Source organism: Amblyomma americanum, chromosome 9, assembly GCF_052857255.1.
Source record: "Amblyomma americanum isolate KBUSLIRL-KWMA chromosome 9, ASM5285725v1, whole genome shotgun sequence".
In the NCBI taxonomy this organism is placed as follows: Eukaryota; Metazoa; Arthropoda; class Arachnida; order Ixodida; family Ixodidae; genus Amblyomma; species Amblyomma americanum.
Window position 1 is genome coordinate 138,754,922 of NC_135505.1, and position 27,108 is coordinate 138,782,029.

General features: G+C 45.2%; 1 protein-coding gene, 1 non-coding gene and 1 pseudogene across 4 annotated transcripts; 1 reads left to right on the forward strand and 2 right to left on the reverse strand.

Moving 5' to 3' along the window:
- Window positions 1-706: 706 nt before the first annotated feature.
- On the reverse strand, window positions 707-11,879 carry LOC144104594 (abscission/NoCut checkpoint regulator). Of its 3 annotated transcripts, none has more exons than XR_013308587.1 (11): window positions 11,690-11,879; window positions 11,403-11,521; window positions 10,628-10,678; window positions 9,080-9,204; window positions 7,777-7,865; window positions 6,712-6,894; window positions 5,105-5,351; window positions 4,885-4,952; window positions 2,723-2,795; window positions 1,276-1,373; window positions 707-911 (listed from the first exon to the last, which is right to left on the reverse strand). XR_013308587.1 is itself a non-coding variant. In XM_077637696.1 (11 exons), exons 1-11 carry the CDS (start codon window positions 11,735-11,737, stop codon window positions 863-865), a joined length of 1,146 nt encoding a protein of 381 aa, XP_077493822.1. In that variant the 5' UTR covers window positions 11,738-11,870; the 3' UTR covers window positions 707-862. The 3 variants fall into 3 exon arrangements, 1 of the variants encoding a protein (XP_077493822.1); XM_077637696.1 differs by having other exon boundaries at window positions 2,727-2,795; window positions 11,690-11,870; XR_013308588.1 differs by having other exon boundaries at window positions 861-911; window positions 2,732-2,795; window positions 11,690-11,870.
- A 2,732-nt stretch (window positions 11,880-14,611) lies between these two features.
- LOC144103729 (eukaryotic translation initiation factor 4E-1A pseudogene) lies at window positions 14,612-19,331 on the forward strand (annotated as a pseudogene).
- A 7,363-nt stretch (window positions 19,332-26,694) lies between these two features.
- On the reverse strand, window positions 26,695-26,785 carry TRNAY-GUA (transfer RNA tyrosine (anticodon GUA)). The gene is given in 2 exon segments: window positions 26,695-26,730; window positions 26,749-26,785. It is a non-coding gene; the product is annotated as a tRNA-Tyr (tRNA).
- Between the last annotated feature and the right edge of the window lie 323 nt (window positions 26,786-27,108).

Below are 27,108 nucleotides of genomic sequence, written 5' to 3' on the forward strand. Positions count from 1 at the left end.
AGTTCCTGTCCAGTAGCAACTGTTTTACTATTCTTGTCCAAGTGTGCAACTTGGGTTGCTTGGATTTTTTCAACACTACATATATAGGTGCAAACTGATTTTTCGGACCTGGCAGGACCCAAAAATTGTCCAAACAATTGGACAGTCCAAAAAGTCTGCGGACTTGAAAAAAAAAAAATTGCTTTATTGGGAGGAAATCTGCTTGAAAGCTGGTATTCAAGCTAATTATCCGATAGCTTTTGGGCAGGACATGGCATTGTCATGCTTCCATAGTCGGGATTGCATGCATACGCAGCACACCACATGCGCAGCATGAAAATTGCCATGCCAGTTCATCTGCACATTGAAGCAAGAAATGTACATTTCTCAGTGGCAACAGGGGTCCTTTGCGACTTATTTAGTTAAAAAAACTAACTTCTGGCCTCTGCAGGATCCGAAATATTGTTAGCCAATATGTATACATTCCTATGAGGTGCGCAATAGTGCTGCAACAAACTCCAAATTATTGGAGTCTGAAAAATCGGTCGGGTGTTGTACCAATGCTTGGAGAATAACTTCAAAGAACAAAAGTATCAACCAAAAACTTGGTGTCCGTACCAGGTTCGCTTGGATTAACCTCCTGTTGTGAGTCACCTGCTTCACTCAGCTTAGCAAGCACCATTTCATACGAAAAAAAACACAATTCGTTCCAAACAGGCAAGCCGAACAAACATAAAACACTTTTATCGAGTGCAGAAGACATAGAAGTTGTGTTAAGGCGTGCCACGTTGACTGTGCGTCGGCGACTTTGCTGTTGAAGGCAATGCCTAGCGACAATAGCGAGGCCATTTTTGGCGATCTAAAAGCAGCACTGGTAGTGGTCCTATTTCTTCAGCGGCGTTGTTTGGTGCGGCTCAGAGCCATGGCACTCCCTAGAAAGATGAGAAAAAGGCAACTGTACACGTCGGTGCAAAACACATTGTGCTCGCAAACAAACAGTATAGACACAAATGAAATGCCTTTACCACAAGAATGGTTCGTTTCCTATAGTACAGCAAAACCTCGACTGTTCAACTACAGACGCATCAAATGGAAAACATCCTCTGATATCACTCGCTGAACTGCACATTAGCTATACGCAAAAGTACGGCCTTTCAATCTAAGTGGCTATCCGACAAAACCACTGTTGCCGAGAAACCAGCTGGTGCTAGTCACCATGATTGGCAAGTTTTAGGTCAACCTCTATGTACCATTGGAAGCATATGTGACCTCGTTGCATCGTGGTATCGAACTCACTTGTAGCAACAGCGGCAGTAGAGGTCGTTTGAACAGCCAAGACAACGTAGAACCGCGTCTTCGTTGCAGATGACGCACCACGGCAGCTCCTCAGCTTCCTGCAGTGGGAAAGTAGATTTAGAGGAACCCCAAAGACAGATCCATCCAATTATTGTTCAATCAGTTTTCTGGCTCCTTCTGGCCATGCCGATGTTTGTTCCGCAGCGAAAAGACGCATTTGCTGCGGAGACAATTGCATTTAAAAACTTTCCTACCACTTGATTCAAACTCCTAAAGTCTCCGTGATCACAGTGTGAAAGTGAACGGTCCTGTTGCATTCGGGGATCCGGGAACAAAAGAACTGTCTTGACACACTGCTGTTTACGTGTGAAATCCACCAATGATGGGCAACACCTGTATTTCACTTTTGTGGCCTTTTCTGGCTCACAAGAACTAAAAACAGCATCTTTGCCATTACAATGTGTTAACGTAGTGATACCAGTCAACTCCAATTTCTCCTAAAAAGAACACTGCAGACTCCTTCCAATTTTCATTCTCGGCAGAATTTGATTGGCTGATTTTATCCGGCTCCCTTCATATTTGTTCAGCATTAAAACGCATACCGTATTCACAAGTATATAATGCTGTTTGTGACCTAACAAAAATGGAAAAGAATGTACGGTATATATTTAATACGATTATACTGCAATATCTGCCTGTTCAAGCCAATTACAGCAGAGGGCATGGAAAAAAAAACGGAGACGGCATGTAAAAATACGGAAGCAACGGATACAGCTATAGTATTATCCAAGAGGCAACACTTCAGAAATGTGTGCGCCACCATCGACCGCAGCAAAGCCTGCGATGCGTCAATGCACAGAGTCTCCCATATAGCATGCCACCGCTGCTTCGTGCTACCCAGTCCTGTGCCTGTTCGCTCTTCTTTCCTTTCCGTACTCAACTCTCCCTTTGAGTGCCTGCTCGTTCTCAACAGCCCACGCCAACTATGCCGCATTCAAAGCCACCCTTCCCTTGCACGCCGCGTGGCCTCAACGTCACCTAAAAGCTGGCTTCTCCTACTAGCTCATTAGTCTTGTGGTGAAGGTTGCTGTAGCTATCTCCAGAAGCATTATATTTGTACCATGGCTCCAAATATAATTCAAGATGCGTTCTGAAACTCGCGACCGCAGGAAAAAAAATCTGCACTATAGTCGCATAAATACAGAATTTACTGCTATCAAATTTGCAGTTTAAAACAGAGGTCCCCCCTTTGTGTTCTGCCTAGCACAGACGCATACAAAAAAGAAAGCATTGAATTACAGCAGAGTCAAATAGCACCGAAAATGGTAGCAATCGGCCACAAGTCCAAAACTCTGCTTTGAGCGAACAGAGGTCGGAGTCGTCCGAACTGTAATAATCTGAAACCGACGTCAGCTAGTTGGAACGCAGTGAATTGAGCCAGCCTTACCAACCTCACCGCTTGGGTCCAAGCCCAGCTCCTCCAGGTCCTCCTGCTCCTCGAGCTTTGCCTCTTGAAGCACCTGGGCGAGAGCAGAAAAGAAAAAAAAAGCATGGGGTTTCTGACGGCTGCCGAGCACAACTTCACTTCGGTATGCGCTACTGAAAACAACTGTGCACTCATTGTGGAGACCTATGCGTGATCCCCCAAAGAACTAACCTGCATATTATTGGGACCACCCAGAATGTCTCAGATTGTCAATGCAGTTCGTGCGGCAGGGTAGGAGTTGGCATTGTGTTCCCCCCTGATGGGTGTGGGATCCAGTCCAGCAATCACCATGCGACACGCCACAAACCCTCTCCACTTGCCTGATCCAAACCAGAAATCATAGTTCTCTCCTCTCCATCGAGGCTTCATGCCAATGCCGGACACTCCTGCTAGTGGTGGTTCTCATGTGAATGAGTTGATAAAAAAGTTAATTGCTGAAATCGGGAGGAGGAAGTTTCTTACTGCCTTCGCACCTGTGTTGCTAACTCCAGTGGTTACATTAGCAGATCAGCTAATTTTAAACATTTAAAAGAAACAATGAAATTGGAGTCAAGATTAAAATCTATGCATAATTCCAGTTATTCAACAAAGCTTTCCTCTTCTAAATGCCAATGTATGCCGCCACGGTGGCTCAGTGGTTACGGTGCTCGGCTGCTGACCCGAAGGATGTGGGTATGATCCCGACCGCGGCAGTCGCATTTCGATGGAGACAAAATTCCAGAGGCCCGTGTACTGTGCAATGTCAGTGCACGTTAAAGAACCCCAGGTGGTCGAAATTTCCGGAGCCCTTCACTACGGCACTCTTCATAGCCAGAGTCGCTTTGGGACGTTGAACCCTATAAAAACAAACCTAATGCCAAAGTAAGGTATCAAGTTTTCTTTGCAGATGAATTTTATAATTTCTTTTACGATGGCCTACATTGCTTTAATTTAAAGTTTAAGTTGCTTACATGGTTACCTTGCTAAAATTAGGCACAACAATGCACTATTACTCCCTTTTACTACACATCACCATTATAAAAAGTCTCACACCATACTGTGCAAAATGTGACATTGACATTAGTAATGTCCAAAAAATTTACATGCAATGTAATCATGTCCATGCTTAGCAGACAATACAACTAAACAAAGCAATCGGGTGCTAATCCAATAACTCGAGCTGTTTGCACATGTAACATGTACATGCAACATATTCCAATCCTATATTGCTTTGAACCATGAAGGAGTATTTCAGGCCGTCTCTAAGAATCCCTCTCTTCTACAACACGCGCAGGTTTTTTATAATATTGTGTGTTCCTCAAGAGATAATTCTTGCATGCAGTGTTCTCATTAAACATTGTTGAAGTTTTATATATATTGTTCTATGTCCTAACAATCGCATGCAAGCTTTGCAGTGCCATTTATAAGGTACTTCGGCAAAAGAAGTTTCGTACTGATGCTAGAAGTGCTGTCACTACTATATTTACTGCACAAATGAGAAGTTTGGCGAGATATATGACTTCTTTGGTTAATAGCAACTTCTGTCAATGCAACTAACAATTCAGTAAAGAGGGAAGCTAGTCTTAGAAAAACATTTTTTTAATTGAGTCACAATTAGAAAATCTTCAAGATACATGTATTTTTGCATGCAGATTCCAAATGTGTAATTTAATTTTATGTAACTTTTTGCAGAAAGCTTTCAAGAAATTCTTCTGCAGAGAACTTGCTAGAATGCATGCCATTGGCTCCTCTTGACATCAACCTATGCAATAAGGGCAAAATTATCATCCTGCCTTAAAGGACTTTCAATTTGCCACATTCCTTAAAACACGTTTCCTTAAGATTTCATAATCGTGACTCGATAAATAAATTTTTTTTTCAAAGACCCTCTTCCCCCTTAAGACAATGATCAAGCCCAAGTCTGCTTTTGAATATACAGTAAACTCGTGATGGTGCAAACTCAATGTGAGCCTAGGGTTTCTTCAATTCTGTGCAGTTTTAGTTAAGAGAAGCTTTTAACACACCTGATATTGACAAGACCAAAGTGTCCGTTCAAATAAACTGACAGTTTTAGTTATTAAAAGCCCACCACTGTGCATGATTGGTAGCATCCAATTCGACATTTTTTGTCATTGCGCTCTTACCCTTGCCACAACAGCATCCGCCTCAGCACTGTCGTCAGAATCAGATCCATCACCGAGTTCCTTTTTACCTGCGCAGTTTGTACACAGCATGAAGCACTGTGCTGGGCTCTCAAAAAATGCAACAAAGCTCGTGACAGAAAAAAAAAATTAAATGCACAGGCGATCGAACACCATGATGCTACAAATCTGCATTAGCCATGTCAGTAACTGTCAAGATTACCCTGCTTCTGAGCCTTGATTTGGCTGAGCTCCTTCATGAGGTCCTTGTCCTTTTGGAGCTCCTGAAGCCCCTTCTTTGCGTCCTCTGCAGCCGCCTTCAGCTCCCGGCCAATCAGCTGCGCCACTTCGTCGATAGGCGGCTCGTCCTTCGCCTCGCTCTCTTTCTGTGCGGACTGGCTGGGTTCTGCCGGTCGCGTTGACGTGACACCAAGCTCACCTGTGTCACTACGCACCTCTTCATCTGTCCCCTAAATGAAAATCACCATGCTTTATTTTTATCTATTGTCAAAAGTTTCACTTGTGTATTTTGTTAATTATGTGCGTCACGGCAGAATCTCGATGACACGAATCTGGTTGGGTTCCGGAAAAAATTTGTATCATCTGAAATTCGCATCTTCCAAAAACAAATAAAATCCGTAAGCAGAAGCACGGGAAATGCATTCATGCAGATCTGTTTACGGCTCACGGAACCTATGTGTGGCCGGGCGCCACTGCTCACTGTTTGCGATGTGTACTGCGCAACTGCCAATCGGTGCGGTTACGGCTTATGTGTTCTTATCATCCGTAGTGGCACAGGGGGTGTTTGGAACACCCGTAATCCTTTACATTGTATACAATGCACTCCAGCCACAAAAATTTAAGAATCTGTACCATCTTGAAATCCATGTACACACATTGAGATCTCCTTTAAATGATTTTACACATCAGTACAAACATCACAACCTACAAACAAGCAAACGGCTGTGAGCAAATGTCATGTCCTTAATCTTAAGCACATGCCATGGTTAAGATTAAGGACAAAATATATTATACATAAAAAAACACTTTTCCAGCCTCCAAATTAAACACTGAATATGTAACGAAAGTTTTTGTAACGTTGCTCAATGTTTGCAGCCCCAGAAAAAAAAAAAAGAGCCCTCCCGAAAGTGTAGACTTCTTCCTTCTATCTTCATTCCTATACTATATTCTTACATTCTATCCTTCCTCCCACTCGCAAGACTCTCAACAGCTGGTATGGAGAATCGAAGTGGCCTGCTGAATTTTGATGCACACTGCACATAACCTTAACTCATGCAACAGACTTCTCTTTTTCATACAAGCATGCATTTCAGAGCTAGACAGAATGCTAACCAACACACTATAAGCTATGCTTAGTGTTTTACACATTCATTTACCTGCTCAGAGTCCGTTGGGCAAGACATCAGGAGTGGATACAGAATATGTAACCATAACAGGAAGTGTTATGAAACAAAAATATTCACTAACATTACTTCAAAACAGTGTTTTAAAGTACTGTTTACTTTTTGTTTAAAAACAAACAATAACACTTACCCTGCTCATCAGATTACTTTTTTAGTGAACCAAGCAGTTCCATGAGCACACTGATCACCAATTACAGTATGATATTGCTGGTACCAAATTGAACAGCAGTTTTCTGAAACTTTTCCCCAAGAAATTCAGTGTGAAAGCTTTCCGGGGTGTTGCACGAGCACACTGATCACCAATTACAGTATGATATTGTTTGTACCAAATTGAACAGCAGTTCTCATTGAACTTCTGAAACTTTCAACCGGGTAATTCTGCGCGAAAGCTTTCCTGAGTGCTCACCTGGGGATCCGCATCCACAGAATCTTTGCTGAGGTCACGCAGGCGCTCCAGACGCCGCTCCATCTCGTCAGTGGTTTCCTTAATAACCTGGGCACGGCGCCTGTCTATCGCCACTTCGTGCATGACCTGGGCAAACAGGTCGCCTGCCTTTTGACCGGCTGTCCTTCTGGAGTTTGCATATACCTGTGGAGGGTCAGCCATTTGAGAAGCTTGTACGTAGACTAGCAGCTTGTTCATTCATTCATTCATTCATTCATTCATTTAATAATTTCTTAGTTCACTGCACACCCAGAGATGGCGATGCCGTTAATCAAATGCTATCTTTTAGCCACCACAATATTAAAGAAGACCTTGCTGCCTACTGTAGACACAGTGGTCTCATACAAACAGAATGAGGTGGAGCTTCTTATAGGGTTACTCCTATCTTCTTTCCAAATTGTAGCCCTTTGACTTGGAACTGAATTATTACTTCTCCCAGCAGATCCTCTTTTTCTCAATCACCCCAGCAATGACCATGAACCTTCCTCTACCAACAAAAGTAATTAATTCATCTATCCATTATTTATTAATTTGTCCATTGATTCATTTATTTATCTTGGTAACCTACATAATCACAAGGATGCAGTTGTTAGGTGGCAATCAAAACATGGAAATAACGTTTCACCTGCTCACATTGTGTGTGCACAGACACATCTATATGCAATCTACAGAAATCAGTACCAGACTGACGACAATGCTCTGAAAGCATGCATGCCCACGTGATCACAGGTACAGCAAGGAATGAAATACATCACTGTCAAGTTCTGATATTTTGCAGTTTGAGGGGATAAATTAATTACTGAAGCTGACTGCAATGAAATCCAGTAAGTCCAGGTACTGCACTTAATGTCTGGATTTAATGGCTGACAATGAGCACAATGACGGCCGCTCAATCCCACTGGGTACATTTACAATTCAGTCTCATGAGTCATGACTGTGTCATAACACTGCAGTTCCAGTCACAGCACACTACTACAAAGAATGAAAGTTCAAAGGAGTGGCTCGTTGCAAGCCGAATCCGCTCACCGTGATGGGAGGCTGGCGGTAGTATGAGACGTCAACATCTTTAAGCTTGGCAAGCCTGTCCTCAATATCCGCGTGGATTGGAATGACATCTGTAATTCAGCACAACATCCAGTCAGCAATCGCAGCCTTCATTCAATGACAGTAGCAAACACTCCAAAATAAAGAATCCTGAAGGGCAATGAGTCAGTTCACCGACGCCCCCAAAATAATGCCTTCTTCTCAAAGCATGTCATGTCACAGCAGTTAGGGCCTCAGGGCCAAACAGCTTCGACGTCCACAGTTAAGAGTGCTTGAGGATCGTTCGCCTGCCACCTAGGATAATCATAAGTCCACAGTGATGACAGACGAAATTAATGCCCTCTGACTGCTGGAATGGACACTCCGTAAAAACTTTGCAAAAGGGTATTAGCCTGGGCTAGTCGGTACATTTCGCAGGAAAAGGTACAGCGCAAAAAGACGGGACTAAAGGAGCGGACAGACACAGCGCTTGTGTCTGTCTGCTCCTTTAGACCCGTCTTTTTGCGCTGTGCCTTTTCCTGTAAAAGATTTGCAGGCAGAACTACTTTTGTTCATTGTACAGAGATCCCATACAGGGTAATGGTACGGAAAAAAATTTGAAATGGACACTTTTGGTTTGAAATCTTGTTAAACCGGCACGTTCACAAGCATCTGTAGTATAGTGGCCACTTGCTGCTTAAATAAAGCACAATTTAAAAGAATGCACAGGCGATCATACGATGTAACGCGACAAATCTGTGTCAGAAGTAGTGGTACATTTTGCTTCTATAATAATCTCCTTCGTGTTGTTGTTTCGAAGTGTATTTCGCCGCCGTTTTTGCGTTCCAGTGCTACGTGGGTTCCACATCGGTGGAGGCGTCTGGAGAGGGGAAGTGAGAGGACGGGTGATGGGTAACACCTTCTGAAGGGTGGAAAACGGTTGTTTGGTGGCGGGTGGCAGCATCTGAGCAGTGAAGATGAGTGGAGGGTGAAGGTGGGTAAGTAGTAGGCGTAGGCCTCCTAGAGGGTTGAAGCAGCATCACACAACCCCAGATTTTGTCAAGATGAGCAATGCTAACGTATTAGTAAGAACCAGAAAAGACAGATAGTGGTTAGGGACAAAGTCCAATTGATACTAATCTTCACTTTAATGGGGAACATATCATTTATGCATTTCCTTTATAGTGCGAAGCTGTGTGCAAATAGCATTAATAACCTGCAAAACTGGTAGCCTACGTAATGAGTTTTGACATGAAATGCGTGCAAATGCTGCGCACATGCAATGAGAGTAGACTGGGGCTCTAACCTTTACTGTCTTGGCGTAGCTTCTTTAGGCGATTCTCGATCTCCTCTATGTGAGGAGCGGAACCGCCTCCCAGGGGCGGCACGGAATCTTTGGCTTCTGACTTGTTGTTCAGGGCATCCATCCGCCTTTCAAAGTTGAAGCAGGGCAGAAAAAAGACACTTTTTGCTCAGCTGGATAGTCTCTGCACTTTTTAGTGTTTCAGCAATCTTTTGGTCTGGCTTTTTTGTTGTTGTTGTGTCACAAAAACCACTCATCGGTTAAACCTATTGCAGCCAAGTGTAAGGCACTGATTTGCCTGACATGTCTGATTTGCACATACCTTTTGCTACACATGGTAAGGTACAGTTGAAACTAATAAAGAAGCTGACCACTTCTGGCTTAAGCTACTCAAGATTAAGTGTCGTATTACAGTTCACATTTGCGAGAGGGCTAACCAAAATGTGTAAGTATAGCTGGTCCCACCGTTCTTATATCCTTATTGCCACTTCCTTCAAAAAGTGAGTGGTTGTCATGCCAGAAAAAATTTATCGGTTTTGGTCAGCAGATGCAAAAGCGATCACCTTCAAGAGTATGTAGACTGTGGCTCAATAAACACAAAACATTTATCTAACAGCAGTTGTGTTGCAGCATGGCTTACTTATCTGTGCAATAAAATCACAATCCATATGACAAATACGGATTATAACCGAGAAAAAGTACTGTGGTTCCAAGCTCCTGTGCAAAGATAAGGCGAGATTCATAACTGAAACACGAGAGATATAAGAGAACGGTGGAACACAAGAAATGCGATGAGAGGGACTGGCACTGTTTATTGTAAGAGAATTCATGCAGATTAACTGTGCAACCGAATTATTGATTTATTACTTTTCTCTGAGCTCTTGTCCTTCATTTGCATGCTCTCGTTATGTGTTTTCATAAAACAATTTTTGTACCAAGCAGTAATCTTGTTTTCAACATACACTGTCTTTAGACAATACGAAACAACTCAACAAGCTACCAAAGCAGTGCTAATCTGATTCCTTCTACACGCTAAACTGAGACAAAACAGGATTTTTATTCAAGAATTACTACAAATTGCTTTCAACATAAACTCCACCACAAAAAAAGGCAAGATTGAACAGGTCTTCACACAAATAGACTGCGTTGCATAAAGTCACAGGACTGTAATATATCTCAGTGCAGTATAAACAATTTTTGTTGATGCATACATCTTATTGCTTTTCTTGACCAGCTATAAATGTTTATTCTCTCCTGAAATGCATCAGTTCAGAGCTGGTTTAATTAATACGAGGTCATGTTGAGAAAACAGCACTGAGACAGAACCCAGGGAAAACACAAACACAGCACATGTTCAGCATCGGTCCATCCCTACGTACAGCCTCCACGCTGATTCCTCAACTTGAAAAATGTGCACTGAACTGAAATCATGCACGGATCAAACAAGCCTGCCATGGTTCTAAAACTATAGTTCTGGCATTCTTATCTTGTTTTCACAAATAAACATTATTTTCACTATTTCAGGAGATTTTCAATGATAAATGAACTCACTTTTGGAATGCAGCAGGTGGTTCTCTCTGTTCCGTTTTGCCAGCAGTAGTTCTGGGGCAACAATTGAGTTTTTACAGTTGGGCAAGCAGTTCACTGATAGCAATACATTGAAATCAAGATTAAACTATTTTTGCATTAATCTGCAAAATGTGCTTTCCTGAGCTGATTTTGCTAGTTAACGAGACACTGACTGGCTCATCAGCAATAATTAGCAAGCAACTGACTTAAGACTGGCACTGAGAGTGATGTAAGTTAACAGTTATCTAATTTAGCATGAACTGAAACAGAATAAGAAACAGTTAATTTTCAACAACTGCACATATTATTTCTGATCAGTACCTTAGGGGGCAACAGTTTGAAGGGGTACTGATGTATGATCGAGCACAAATACCTGGTTGTGCAGTTGTCCACATGAGAGCCTCCAGCAGTATCGACTAAATGTCACACAAAGAGCAACTGTAAGTAGATGTGGGTTTTATCTGCAATGATAAGTCAAGTGTGGGCCCTGCCTTCGCCCAATAAACCTTGTGAAGGCCCCTTAAACCAGCAAGCACGTCCGATTAGATTTTGTGAAGTGTTGTGACATACCTATCCCTTCAAAAGGAGCCACTTCACGTTTGAACCACGCGATGGTGTTGCATGCACTATATATCTTTAAACAGTAACACAATATCACGCAATAAACGCGTCAAATGCGGCAACATCGCGCAGATGAAACGACAGGTACAAATACAAACGTTGGGGAAAAAAATAAGGTGGAAATGGTCAACCTTACCTGCTGAGTGCTTCAAAGCAGTTCCTGCAAACCTTGCGCTCTTTGCCCAGCTTTGGCACCAGGACCGACGATTTCAAGCATTTGGCGCAGTACGAAAACTGGCAGTTTGGACACGAGTGCTAAGCGAGCACCAGAAAGAAGTTCAGAATCAATCTGACGGCCAACATGCCATTCAGAACAAGAAACAGATAGCTGTGAACGCCCTAGCTCTGAAGTTTACGATCGTGAACTGGCTACTGCAACACGAAACTTGTGACGCGGTCTCGATTTCAGCTGCGCAGTCTTACCTCTCTCGTGAGGAGTCCGAACTTCGAACTACACCCAGTACATGACATTGGCGGCGACGGTTACCGCGCGATTGCGCGACCAAAACAGATGAATCACCCCACCGCGCAAAGAAAACACAATACGGAAGCAAAATAAAGAAGGCGGTAAAGGCGTGGCCTTCGACGGGACGACGCAAAGGAAGTGCAGAGGAAGACACGTGGATGTACCAACCGAGTAGCTGTTAGGTTTGAAACCTAACAAAAGGCAGCTCCATCGCTCTACTAACACCGTGAAAATAACAAGCCGTGAAAATAAGGTGATAATATTAATAATTGGTTTTTGTAGAAAGTAAATGGCGCAGTATCTCTCTCATATATCGGCGGACACCTTAACCGCGCCGTAAGGGAAGGGATAAAGGAGGGAGTGAAAGAAGAAAGGAAGAATTACAGGTGCCGTAGTGGAGGGCTCCGGAATAATTTCGACCATAGGGGAACCAGCGCTGCCACGGTGGCACTGCAATTATTCCATTCGGTGATTCAAAACTGCTTTTGCCAGCCGCTTGGGCCGCTGCAAACGCGAGAGCACAGACGTCTGCGCGATTAGATACCCGCGTTTGGCTGACAGCATTCATTGCCTAGCTCCTCTCGGCGTAGCCCAGATAGTATTATATAGCGTGCGCTAACAGGACGTACACAGGAAACTTGGAGACAGAGTTTAATAGAGATGTACCAACTAGCCCGTCAGAAAGTTCTACTACAGCCCAGATAGCTGACGCACGGCACGTGCGCCTTCGAGAGAGCGCGGAGGCTCACGCCAATAAGCGCCTGAAGGGGCGCGGAGAGGTACTAATAATGCAGGAGACAGGAGTAAAATTTCACAAGACATGGCTAGGTGGCTCGAGCCACCGCCCGATGTAAAGGGTTCAGCCGTATCCATCCATCCAATGCCGACCTGTTGGAGCGAATTGTGGGCGAGCTGAAAGAGGAGCGGGAAGAGCGGGCCCAGCTAGAAGAGCAGGTAGAAGCGCTCAGGTCGCGGCCGGCAGGGCACCCCAGTTCGGAGCAGTGTCAGGTGGGGGACGAGGCTCATCGATCCTGCAGTGCTGTAGCGCAGCGGGCTTTGAGTTGGGAAGAGAAAGAGGTAAAAACGGCCATGGAGACTCGCGACAGTAGCGTACGGCGGCGGGAGAGACAGCTAGTGCGATCCGAAGGGCAACAGTTGCAGTTAGGAAGCGAACGGTTAGAGCGCAGGAGGGTTCTGGTAGTCGGGGACTCGAACTTAGCGAAGGTTGAGGGAGGCGTTTTGACGGCAGTGAAGGCGGACAGGCGGGTGCAGGTCGAGGCCCAGTCAGGGAGAGAGAGATAGAGAGAAAAAACTTTATTTGGTCCATTATGTGTTTAGCGTTCGGTGGGGGCAACATGGATGATGAACACCTTGTCGTTATCCATGCTGGTCTCAATGATGTGCTGAAGGGGAGGAGCCAGAATCTCGAGAAGCAGAAGTGGGGATGCGTAGGCTTAGAGAGGCCTCTGAGAGTGTGCATGTGACCATATGCACAATCCCAGAGGTCCAAAGGCAGACTGGTGAAACGGAAAGGAGGGTCGTTGAGGCTAACCGTGTAATTATGTTAATGAGTCGAAGACTAAGATACGGGGTGATGGAAGTTAACAGGGAGGTGTACGAGGTCAGGCCCCACCTTTTTACACAGGATGGCATTCACTACGGTGGTGCCACTGGCAAGAGGGTGGGTAGTAGGATAAGTCGCCAGGCAACAGCTTTTTTGGGGGGACCCAGATCTCTGAGGGAACCAGTGTAGAGAATCAAGACCAAAGGGATGATGGAACCATAGGAGAAGAAATCGATGCAAGCGCCAGGGCCAAGTTAATTCAGATATGGGTTTCATTAACATGCAAGGTGGCAGGAATAGACTGAAATGGGAGGAAATAGAAGAACATTTAAGGCAGAAGGTATTAATGGTATATGGTTTAGTGGAAACGCATCTTAGAGACGTGGGGCAACCACCCTGTACGTAACCCAGACTACGCATGGGAATATTGCAATAGAACAGACGGCAGCAGAAAGTGGGGTGGAATTGGGGGATTCATTCATAAATGTATGAATTTTGAAAGGGTTAAACTGGGATGCAAGGAACATTTATGGCTAAAAGGAAAAGTGGCAGGGAAGCAAACACTAAGCTTGGCTTTGTATACCTGTGGACAGGAGCTAATGCCAAAGAGGAAAACAGGAAAATGTTAGAATGTATTGCAAGCGACATTGATGAGCTAGAAGGACAGGGCGAGATAATTAGGCGACATGAACGCACATATAGAAGACCTGGATGGGTACACGGATTCGACAGGAAGCATGCTGCAGGACATGTGTGACAGGCATGATTTAGTTGTATGCAAAAGTACCGAGAAATGTGAAGGGCTCATAACATGGGAGGCAGGGAGTCTGCACTCGACGATAGATTATGCACTAATGTCACAGAGGGGGTGTCATAGATTAGGGGTAATGAGCATAGATGAACATGGTTCCAGAAGTCTAGGTAGTGACCACAAGTGTATCAAGTTGAGCTTCAGAAGAGAAACCAATGTGGAACTGAAGCGAGATGAACAATCAGAGGGGAATTTTTACTCAGAAAAGCAGCAGCCAAACAAATTGAGAAAGTAATTTTTGAGGGTAATGAAACAGAATGGACTTATACCAAATTAACTCGATTACTGGAGTTAAGGGGCGAGTAAAGCTAAAAGGGAAAAGACGCAAACCCAAGAATTGGTGGGATGAGGATGGTCAAGAGAGCGATAGAGAAACGTCAGGAAGCATCCAGGGAACACAGATATTCCAAGAAGAAGGGTGTAAGGCCGCGCTTCACCAACGCGTACATTTTTTTTTATTCCCTTGGCTTGCGGTCACTGCGGGCCGCCGGCCGCCGGTGCCCAATGGATGTCAAAAGTAAATAACAAGGATAGAAAAGCAGCTCAAAAATTCTAGAAACATCTAACTGCAGTGAGTAATAAGACTAGGCTAGAACAAAGGTTTATTGTTACAGATCTGCGCCATTTCCTTTCCTCATGTTCTCATTTTGTTAAAAGTAAGCGCCTTTACTGCGCTTTAATATAACGCGTTTTGCGCCTTGCATGTGTGTCAGGAACACTAGTTGACGCAGTGGAAAGTGCCGTGCTTGCACTGGAGGCGTCTCCGTGTCCGAGCGTTGGGACGCTGCTCCATAGAGCCCTGTTCGTTTGTCTGCTGGACGTACGCGGGCCGCAAAACCAATGCCTCCTGAAGAACATGCCTGAAGCGTCAGGGGTTTTTCTGCCCGCCGTAGAGCGCGCGTCCGCCGTATGACGGCGCTGTCAGATGACCCTCTAGCAGACGACACGCAAGCAGCACAGAATTTTCTGTGAGTACCGTTGCAGAAAAAAAGTATGCCTTGTGGTGCGCTGTGTTTGATATTGTTTGTGTGGTATGTTTAGTGTTACCGTTTGACAAGTGACGCGTCGATGACTGCAGTTGCTGGAGGGAGTAGCGAGCGAAAATGCATTGCTGTTGCGTTCTGTTTCGTATGTCCAGTCAGCGAAACAAGAAGCCCGGTGTTTCGTTCCACGAAATTCCTGCTGACTTAGAACTCCGGGAAAGACGGCTCAAGGTAATTTGAAGAAAAAACTGGGAGACAGACACAACATCAAATTGTTCTGCAGTTTGTAGCTTGCATTTCCAGCCAAGGAAATGCTACGTAGGTAGACAGTTTGACGGTCCACCAAGACAGGGGTGGATTCTTTTACCCGACGTCAGCGCTCCTAAGACTGTTACAGGGCCTCAAGAAGTTCGTCGATGTCATGCTCAAAGACCGAACGCATCTTCAAAAACCACTGGACACATGCTTGCTTTACAACTAGTGTGAATAAAATCGCGGGTTTGCCTACAGTCCTTAACCTGTGAGAACAAGGATGACGGCCACAGGGGAGCACTCCTGTGTATTATCTGCAAGAAGTTCATCAAACCGTTGCTAACAAACCATGCACTTGACATAATTAAGGCAAGAACGCAGTTGCGAAGATTTACAAAAAAAACCTCTTTCCCGAAAATTTTTGAAACTGCAGTAAGAAACGATTTCCGCCGCCTTCATCGCACCGACGCATGCCATTTTTCCTTGTAAGTGCGCTCGTGTCTGAGATTTCAAGCGCATTTTTTTTTTTACTATTCACAAGTCGCTCGCCATGTCTGATACTCCCCTTGTTTCAGTTGTCATTTCATCAACGCACGCGCTTTTCATTTGGAGAAATCCGGTCAGTCAGACCTGCTGTGTTACTCCCAAAGTCACTGTGTGCGTATGCATCACACAGGAACCTAGTGAGCTGTGTTTCTTGCGGAAAGAATAGAGAAGAGGGGGATGGGATTATTTGAAATGTGTCAACGTTATTCAAGGAGTTACCGTTCGGCGAAAGCTCGTCGGAAAAATGACCAGAAACAACGCAGGCTGGGCCTTCCAAGATCTGCTTCACCTGATCGAAAAACCTCTCGCAATGCTCCGCAGCAAGATTGTAACAGACGCGCGCTTCGCAAAGTTCTAAGCAGATTAAATGTGAGGGATTTGCCCCCTGCGGGCCAACTACTCCCCAGGAAGGTTACCGCGACGTCTTCGGCTTCCATCCATTGAGCGCCATGCAATCCTCCTTTCCCACGGGTCACCTGGCTACAGTTGAGAGCTCAGGTAATTCCGGATTTCCCCCTGTCCTTATTCTATCTCATGAATTATTTTCCCTTTTTGCTTGTCCGATCGAAGTAGTTGATTTCTTGTCATTGGCAGCAGTACAATATACAACCATGTATCATGCAGTGTAAATACTTATTTTGCTGCATTTCTAGCTACTTTAAGCACTTGTTGCAATATGGATGTTTGGTACATGTTCCTTTCGTTGTAAATCGTTAAAAAGTTACTGATTATGCAGCAGACAAAAGGTCCAAACGGCATGATAGAACGGCGTGCAGAGCACGCTTTCAGATTTCGAAATAGAAACTGATGATCCTCTTTTAGTATAATGTGGAAGTCAGCTGAGACTTTTTAAGTATTTGCTGCACTCTGAGACATTCAAAAACATGTTTTTTGTCATTAACAAAATAAAAGTTGCTGCTCAAAGGCCGAAAAAAGGATGAAACAGCACATGATCGGACACCGCGCATCACGGTCTCCCAGCCATAAAAACCGAAATTGAGGGTCATCTTTTAGCGCTGCCTAGCGGCCAGTCTGCGAATTGTCGTGGCGATCTCGGGGCCCATTGAAATCGAGATGAGGCTTCAGGCATGTTCTTCAGGAGGCATTGGTGGAACGCGCTTCTTTCCCAAGCTTTAAGCCGTGTCTGTCGTCGCTGCGCTGTTTTTACCACGGCTTAAAGATGCACCAACTAGCCCAGTTGTCGGTTCTTCTGCTTTTCCCAAGCTGCACCGCGTGGTTGCAATGCTTGCTGGGATAGCCTGACGAAAGGCTATATCAAGGGTGTGACATTCCCGTAGAGCCAATGGGGACGATTTTGAAATGCGACGGTGGCGGTGCCTGGGAGTTGGCGGCGCGGCCAGCGCGGCTGATTAGCAGCTGCTTAGGGCGCTCGCTCGAGTACCAAAAACGTAAATAGTTTTCTCCAAAGAACAGTTTATTAAAGGAAACATCAGTAGTGACAATCGATGTACAAAAGTGATTTTAGGCATCTTGGGCATTGCAATATCAGTGACAATCGTTCTAAAAATCAAAATTAATAAATTCCATTATGGAAACCTAGAACACATGAGCCGCCAGATACCAGGATCGCTGCAATCGTTCCGACCGTGGCGACACTTACGGCGCGGACGCGCAACTTGCAACATGCCACAGCACTGGCTATATATAGAGGAGTTTTATGCAGCGTTCCTCCAGTCCGCCACACTCCTGCCGAGCGGAAGCACGACGTCGTCTTTCTCGCAAATAGTTTTTAAATATTGCTAATCACGTACGCCATGTCGCTAGTTGTTCGCGTGGTGTTTCGTCTTAACGAAGCCGCAGGAACAGATATTGCTCAGGATGTCAGTCGAAGATAAGCTTTCCGAGAGGGACCTGCGTCATCCAAACAGGCTGAAACGGTTACATCGCCTGAAGAACCGTTGAAGCATCCCCTAGAACATCGGTGGAGCCTCTGGTACTTCAGGAACGACAGGAACCGCAGTTGGGAAGAAAACCTTCTGGAGATTTCTTCGTTCGATACGGTCGAAGACTTCTGGGCTCTGTACAACCACACCGAGCTCCCCAGCAAAATAGCTCAAGGATGTGACTACTCCGTCTTCAAGTACGGCATCAAGCCCATGTGGGAATATAGCCGTAACAGGCAAGGTGGTCGCTGGATCTTCAACCTGAGCAAGGACCAGGCGGACACGGATGTGGACACCTACTGGCTCGAAATTCTGCTGCGCTTGAACGGCGCCGACGTGTGTGGAGCTGTGGTTCAGGTCCGAACCAAGATTGACAGGGTTTCTGTGTGGACGGTGGACTATCGCAGTGCGGGCAGGAACATCCGGATCGGAAGGACCTTGAAGAAAAGAAACATGCATCCAAGGAGCTTTGTTCATTATATTACCAGGCCCATGCTGACACGCAGGCCAATTTTAAGATCGGCTCTTCAACACGGCAGAAGGAAAACAAAATGCTGCAAAGAACTGGAACCAGTGGACATTGTTCGCCTTCGAAAAAAAAACGCAGTAAGAGCTTGTATAACAAGGTGCTTTGCTGGCGGTTTTGTTTCAAAAAGTTTCTAAAATAAAAGCGTTTTTTCTTCTTGCTTCAGGAGTTGTCTCATTGCCTAGCGATCTACAATACGGGCGACCTTAACCCATAGTTAAGGTAACTACGGTTCCCTGTAGCTATAGTTACCCGCGCTCACAAGATCCAAACCGAGTTTGCTGACCTCCGTCTGCTACCTTAATCGACAAGATGGCGGCGCCCGTGGCAGCAGCAACATCGAACGACTCGTCCTCCCAGAGTTGTGATGCTTGATTCAACAACCGCAGCCCTGATACGCATCTCATACGGATCGGTAACACGCGCAACGCTCGGATATATGCTGCGATTGTAGCGGAACTGGTCGCCGGGCTGCCGCCGGGAGAAGGCCCATACACCAGCAAACAAGCTGAAAATGGAAAACCTCAACAAGAAATACCGGAAGTGCGACCTTTACCAAACGATGCTCGTGTCATGGGGTTCTTGGCGCTGTTTTCATAGTGCAGCTGAACTGCTTACGTCAGCCTCGCATGTGCGACAGTAGCATGTGTTGTCGCTGGAGCAACGCGTCGATTCTAATCGCCGCCGTCGCACAGTTCTGGAGTGTCGCAGACGATATTGAGAATGCAGTGTTGAGGTAGTAAGGACTCGAAGAGTAATGGACCCCAGGCAGGAGCAGCATACGCAGCACCTAGAATCTTCGCTCGTGAACGCGTGCACGGCGCTGCATGCAAACTTCGTCTTCCTCGTTACACACGTGTTGGTCGTCGTTTATATTTGCAAATTGCGAGCTGCAGCGCTGAGAGCATTGCTGTACTGGTCGATATTTCTGGCCACCTGCTAGAGCAACAATGTCGTTAATTGAATTCCTAGATTTATTTCATATTTCTTTACCAGGCTTCACTGTGTACTAGCAGCAATTGTGAAGTAGTTTACACAGTGCAGCCTGGGAAAGATATATGAAAGAAATAAATCTAGAAATTAACCAAGTAAGGTATTGCTAGAAAGACAATAGTTGAACCATAATGCACAGTCACGGCTTCAATTGTTAAGCTGCAATTAGCAAGATTTAGTTAAGCCACATTGCAAATGTAAATTGCATTAATTAATTTCACCAGTACCTGTGCATATGCATTAGACACTTATCTGTGAAATTTTAGCCTTGCATTGAGAATGTGTACAGTGAAGCTTAATCCACTGAGAGAAATGCTGTGATCACAACCTTAAAATGTTTTTTCAGCAACACATTTAATAGCTCACATCATTTTTATTTGTCCAGGCAGTTGAGACGGACAGGCACTTCAACTGGGTTGCCTGGTGTCTCATGGATCTTCTACTGGCAGCTCCACAGTTTCCTCGGCTGCCTTCCCATCAACGATGATGGGCGAGTCAATGAAAGTTTAGAGGTAATTTGATTTATAACATTGCGTGTTATCTGTCATGCAGATCACTTCAGATTTCTATTGGTGCTCATTCCTCAGTGCGGAACTTGTACTCACCTTAAAATGCTGGCCAACGATAGATAATAAAGAACAGACTCAAGCAGTTGTGTAAACCACTCCCACAAACATGGGCACTGGAATTTTTGCCTTGTGCTGTTGTTCTTTGTCATGAAGCGTGAACCAACTAGCCAAGCAACTCCCACTGCTCGTCCATTAATCCTTTTTTTTTTCTAGCAATTCTACATATCGGTAGTTATCTGATTGTCTCCCCGTATGCTTAATGTTACTATGCCAGAGCAAAGACCGCTTTGTTGTACAGGGAGTTCAATGCGCATTGCTAGTTTAGGTTACGTCCTTTTTCTTTGGGTGGGAATCGTATGTCAAAAGGCACACACTGCGGATGGATACGACTTAAGTCTCTAGTAAGATGAAGTTAAGGTACGCACCAGAATTTCGGTGCCTTTATTTGCGTGATATATTAATATTGTTAGTGCTGTATGACAATTCATCTTTCACGCCTGTGCACATGCAGCTTCACCTTCATCCTTCTCTCTTGTAGATACATATCTTCCTCCATTGATTCCATTAGCAACTGGGCTTGAATACAGTGGAGTAATACAGCAACCTGTGGATCATAAGCTGTTATTGCGAACTGTTGTTTCTCTACAGCGACACTGAAGGGAAGTAGCAAAGTAGATAAAAAATTTCTATGTGATATCTGTAATGTCCAAGTAATTCAATAAAACATAGTGGTGGGCTAGTTGGCGATTCATACTTGGAATGAACGACAGCGTAAAAAAGGGCAACCACAGAAGAGAAGCGTTCTTTGTGTCGTGTCCTCTTCTGTGGTTCCTTTTTTTGCACTGTCTTCGTTCGAAGTATATAAGTAATATCTGTATTGCGGTTTTGTCTATAAGCTCTTTTTGCATGCTTTCTGTATTTATTGCCATTTCACATGAAATACACTCAATTGCAGGTTCAGTGCTGTCTATTCATTCTTTCTGTGTCATCCCATTTTTCGTGCTGTTTTTAAGCCCTGAATGATGAACCAACTCACCCAGCAATCCTTCCTTTGGAATCATTGGACAGACTCGAGGGGGGGGGGTATGTAGAGTAAGCTACTCCCACAACCATGGGCATTAATGGCAATGGGGAGCGGAAATGGCACTTGCGTCTTCAAATCGCTGCGCCTTGTCGTGCCGGAGTTCGCACCTCACCTTCCATGTACTTTTGTTCAACTCGTCCTCATCAGCTCGGTTTACCCTTGGTCAACCATGCCCCACATGCTTGCAAATGTTTAACATATTGCTTGTTATTGACTTTGATAAGCTTGTTATACTGTCTTGTTCAGCTGTCCATTCATTTATTTATTTGTACATACTGCGAGCCATAACTTTGGTCCACGCAGGAGTGGCACACAATTATAAAAGCCATAAAACCATTAGCCGCAACAGCCACAAGTCATTTAAAGGACATAAAATCCAACATTCATCACAACACCTACACTAGGAACCGTACAAAAATCCTCCAACTCCTTCACAAAATATTTCGAGTCACATAAACCTAAAGGAAGGCGATTGCGCTCCACAACAGTATTCAGGAAAAAAACTCAACTGAACCCATTGGTTCATGTGAAAGTTGGGGCTAGGGAATGCCGATGTACATGTCGGGACCTTCATATATCTATTTAGTTATGCTCAGGAAAACAAAAATTTTGACTGCTGCCTTCTTTCCAGTTTGGCCATCTCAAGTTTGTGTTTTTGTAATATATTGTGGAAGCGGATGATTGCATTACATTAGGACACATTTAACCTCTTTTCTGAGATGATAACATGCTGTCTTGTATGTTTCATCATGTGCAGCTGCCAGTTGTCAATGAGGCACCAGGTGGCTCAGAAGTGCTCCTGTCATGGGAGGACAGCTTGCGGCCAGCTCCCCCATTTGCAGTGCGAGTGCTGCAGTACCTGTACTGCAAAGCACAGGCAACAGCAGTGGCGACACAAGCAGAGCCAGTGCTGGCGCAAGCAACAGTGCCACTGCAGGGGCAAGGAGCAGTGCCGGTACTGGCACAAGCGCCAAAAGAAGGGAACCCCAAAAGAGCCGCCACAAGCGACAAGGATCTGCTATAGAGCAGCTAGTTGCCGTCCATAAAGGAGAAAGCGAGGCAGCAGCGAAGGCCGACCGCAAGGCACACAAAATGCGCAAGATAATGGTGCGCCTCCAGAAGGAAGCGAATGCCATAAAAGCAAGCATGGTGCAATTGCTTGCAAAATTTCTAGACAACAAAAAAAAATGACTCACTCAATAAAGAGTGATCAAAAGAGCTGGAAGTTATTTGATATTATAGCACGTGATGGGATGAAAGATCTTTTACTGCTGAAAGTTTTGTATTGTGTTTTAAACAGTGAATTGTATTGTGCAAGCTGGCTACCGTGGTAGCTTGCACTATTAGTTATTAACAGAGCACATGCATACACTGCAGGGGTACACAAGTGCAATAATCAAACATGTCCGTTGCAAGTACATTGCTGCTGCTCTCGCAGTAACTCTCGACCTGCTTCTACACTCAGAACCAATGGCTGTTGCATGTTCACCAGGAACTGTCTGCTACAAGGCTGATATTTTTCTTGCAACATAACTCGTTTTTTGAGGGGGGCAAGTGATAGAACAGTGGGGAATTTTGACAACAGCAAAATAGTAACGACATGAAATTGTTCACAGAAAGCATACTTTGGTTTAACGAGTTGGGATGGGAATGTAATGAAATTTATCACACTATAAGTCTTTCAAACTCTCACCATTGGGTCACATTTTTGTGTTTGCTTTGTGTGTGGATGATGTGTGCAAAAATATGAAGCTTCCACCTGTGACTGACATGATTTCGTTACCTTCATGAGCAAAATGAAAAAATTCCTTGCAACTATTTGCTTAATCTTCGACTAGATATAAAATGTTCACTGTAATATGATTGTAAGTACCAACAGCTTTATTGGTCAGATATCCGCTTCCACAGGGCTAGCATCAGGTGCATGTAACACCCTAGCGAAAAAATATGGTGATACCCAGGGAGCCCTTATTGGAAAGGTCTATATAGTGAATGCATTTCATTCACTATACTGCTTTCAGAATAAAGTTGAATGGCGCAAAGGAACAAACACAGGAAGACACAGAGGCAGAAAAAGCACCACTGCTGTGTCTTCCTGTGTTTGTTCCTTTGTGCCATTCAACTTTATGATGAACCAACTAGGGCCTCCAGCAAGTACTTCTGCTTTCAGAAGTAGAAGTGCAAGCTTCTACTCCTTGGCAAGGTACCAACAAGTTGCTGATTGGCAATGTGGCAAGACGATGGCCAGTTATACACGAAAATTATAAGCAAACAACAAGTGATAGAATAGCAGCCAATATGCAGACCGTGTGACACAAACACAACAATGAAAAAGGTAGTACAATGGCAATGAAACCAACATAAACAGCAGTGCTAAACAAGAATGAATCATATAAAAATTGAAAGCTCATGCTGGCATTTTACTACTGTCTGCGAGCAATACTGTTTAAAGAAACAGATTTGTTTACAGGAAGCAATGAAATCTTCATTATAAGTTCATTACAGATGGTTGCATGTAGGTGAAGGTTTGCTTGTCATAAGGAGTACTAGTAGTTGGTACGAACCACTTCGTTTTGTAGCTTAACAGGAACCAATGATTAACGTTAGCTATATAATGCAAGACTATTTTCTGAAAGCCCGGTCACGACGGCGCCTTTTCGATTGAGGTGTAAAGCAAGACACTCGTGTACTGTGCAATGTCGGTGCATGTTAATGAACCCCAGGTGGTAAAAAATTCTGCAGCCCTTCACTATGGCATCACTCATAGCCCAAGCCGCTTTGGAACGTTAAACTCTGTAAACCAATCCTATTTTATAAAGCACATGCAGGTTACGGAAATTACACTAGTTGTAACCCTCATAACCTTCACCCCAGTAGGGAGTATGCATCATGTGTATGCATTGGTAGCCATTTAAGGTAAACTGAACTCAGAGTCTGCTCCTTCAACACTGTGTGTGTAGCTCTGTTCAGGGCTGTCCCCTCTTGGTAGAGGTGTCCTTCCTAGCTGCTCTTGAGTTTCCCACGGACTGGGTTCTAGCTCAAGGCAAGGTGCTTGGCCAGGGCATTCCCGACAGCCACACCTCACGTCTCTTCCTGGTTGCTTGTGCACACCGGCTGAGGCCGCCTTTCATCAGCGTTCTGCACCCCACCAAATTAGCTTGAATCACAGTGGTCACTGAGCTGCTCACAAATGTTGTACAGCACACAAGCAACACGGATCACATAACTGACATTGTGGATGTCACACTCAAGGCCGTTCAGCACCATTCTAAAGCGTGCCTTGACACGTCCAAAAGCATTTTCGACAACACATCTGGCACTCGGCAGCCAGTATAGTTAAAGGTCTGTGAGGGGGAGCCACAGGCACCTGGAAGGGGAACACTGCAGCTCCATCAGGTGCGTCTGCAAGGGGAAAGCTTGATCACCAAGAAGAATTGTGCCAACTTCCACACCTTCAATGAGTTTTGTTTCTTGTTAGAACAGCTCACTAGCCAGAGTAGCTGACAGTCGTGACTTCTAAAACAGTGCCGCGTCATTGTTCCTACCAGGGCTCCCAACATTCGTGCATAGGAGCCTGTATGTGTGGTCGATGACAGCAAGTAGAATGACACTGTACCACCCTTTATAATTGTATTAGTCAGCAGCTTCTTGCTTTGGGGGGCACACCTCGATATGACAGCCATCCACTGCACCGACACCTTGAGAGAACCCACATGCAGACTGCTGTGAATTTACACATGTGCTCGTAAAGTTCAGCTGGTGTTGGGAAATTTATGCACAAATCGTGCTTCCAACTACTCCACTACACGCCGCAAAATTCGTGAAATATGAAATTAACGCAGTGACTGTTGTGAATTTACACATGTCCTCGTGAAGCTCAGCATGGTGTTGGGAACGCACAAATCGTGCTTCCAACTGCTCCACAACAACGCTGCAAAATTCGTGAAATATTAAATTAACTGACGCAGTGCTCACGCCAAACAAGTTGTCAGCAGTCCGCACTTCTGCTGACGTTGCGAGGCAGTACAAGCCGATCGCCACGCGTTTCTCCAGCGGAATCGGTTGCCGCATGTTGGTATCTTGCCGGCTCATGCTTCTACAAACAGCCATCGTGTATCGGAATGTGCCGCGGTTGATCCGAAAGTTTTCTCGGAGTCCGCTGTCCGGAAGGTGCGGAAGCGTGGTCTCGTACCACAAGTCTGGGCGCGGGAACGCCGACAGATATTTCGCTCACGGACGGACAGGTGCGCCGCCGCCAACAAAAAGAGCTTCGGCCGCCCCCTGTGTCACTTCCTCGTCTCTTTAAGCATGACAATTTAAGCACTCAGCGCCAGCATCTGCACGCGCAGGCATTGTAGCGCTGCCTGATGCGCCACGAACGCAGCCCAAAAAATGAGCGTCGCCCTCGTTCGCGACAGGCCTGCTAAGGGCCAACATAGGCTTGGCACACAAGACGTCCGCAGGGTCTTAACTACACAAGCACAGCACTCACTGTGAAAGAAAAGCCACGAAAAAAAAAAAACAGAACTTCTTTTTAGATTTCGGCTAACGACAGCCACAAGCACAAAGAAAAAAGTTTTTAAGCAGGCCTTAGCGCAAGAAACAATTCGCTTTTCCTTTTATGCGTTCTTTTCAACATAGCCCTGTTTAATAATACGCCTCATCACATGATCTGTTTCGTCGCATAAACGTGTGTAAGCGCGGCGAACTACAGCTCACTCTAACCGCGGTTAACCGCCTTAACTGCAGTTAAGCTTAACTACGGCTGCCCGTGTAAACTTGCATCAACTACCACTCCGTTTGAAAGTAAATGCAAAGTAAAGAATAGCAGATTTTTATCGCAGTTCTAGAGAATACCCTTCGGAAAGACTGCGCTAGGCGGCATCCAATAACCATAAGGCGCCCCAAAATTTTAGCGCTCTGTAGACGAGTTCTGCGTCTCGGGTAGCGTTCTATCGCTCGGTACGCGTAGCGTCCGCACACCGCGGTTCTTTCCACAACGTGCGGCAGGCCTATCTAGTACCCAGCGTCTCCCTGTCGAGTTTTAATCGAGGCTCTGTTTTAGTGCACGTGGGGACAACATTCTGTAGCACTGCATTAGAAGCTGCGGTCCTGAGCCTCCGGCTTCTAGATACTGGTTGCCGGCGTATCCGCGCGTGAGAACAGCACGTTCTTGAGAACTGCAGCGTCTCGTGGTCTTAAACAGGGTGCGTTTTCTCCGAGCATAACGCGGCTTAGCGTTTTGCCTCCATAAAAACGCAGCCGCCGCGGTAGGGTTCGAACCCGGCAACTCCGGATGAGTAGCCGAGCGCCCTATATAACCACTGAGCCCCGCGGCGGGTGAAAATAAGGTGTATTTTATGCATTGTGCGCGCGCGCGTTTTTAAACGGGAAAGAGATGATGTGCATGGCGGTGGTGGTGGTTACAACTTTATTGCCACAAAATGGAAGGGATTAGCTGGGGCTGGGGCAAGTCCAGGGTGGCCTCCAGTCGGGGGCGACCTCTTGATCAAGATCGAGGTAGCCCCCGACCTCTCAGCCCTCATCGTTGAGGGCTGCATGCAGCTGCGTTGTTTTTCTTGAACTACCTTCTAGGCGCTACTCACTGGCTGGGACAAAAACAGTTTAAAACTGCACCTTTGTTTTGACAGTAGGCTTCGTTGAAAAATAGAGAAAACAATAAGAGCACGATATTCACTGGCGAGCCCGTCTCTAAAAATAAAAAAAAAGTCCGTCGAGCCGGATTCGAACCAGCGACCTATGGATGTCCGCATGGAAAGTCCTCTACAGTCCACCGCTCTACCAACTGAGCTATCGACGGCACGGACAACACAGAAACCTTGACGGCTGGTCATGCGACAGCGGCGCCACTTCATTGCCTGCTAGTGCCTCTTGCAAGCTGCAAGTGAACGCTATCAAGTGAAAGTAGTCAGCAGCTGAAGCTATGTTGCTGAGAGCAAGCGACATATGCTAATTATGTGGACAATGGCTGCACTTTTTGGCTTCTTTTATCGTTTTATCGTGGAATAGCAGACGACGGGTACATCTCACGAAACCCTACCGACACGACGTGCCCACTCCAAACCCGCATTTTCTTCAACTACAACTCATTTTAAATTTGAAGCGCATTTACAAGAATGGTGA

Bases quoted from the DNA above. Each gene is read 5' to 3' on its own strand.
- LOC144104594 (XM_077637696.1), bottom strand. From the start codon at position 11,737: ATGTCATGTACTGGGTGTAGTTCGAAGTTCGGACTCCTCACGAGAGAG. The intron at 5,352-6,711 runs GTGAGCACTCAG...ATTTTCATTTAG, and splicing joins CTGTGGATGCGGATCCCCAG to GGGACAGATGAAGAGGTGCG. The intron at 1,374-2,726 runs GTTGGTAAGGCT...TTCCCACTGCAG, and splicing joins GCTTGGACCCAAGCGGTGAG to GAAGCTGAGGAGCTGCCGTG.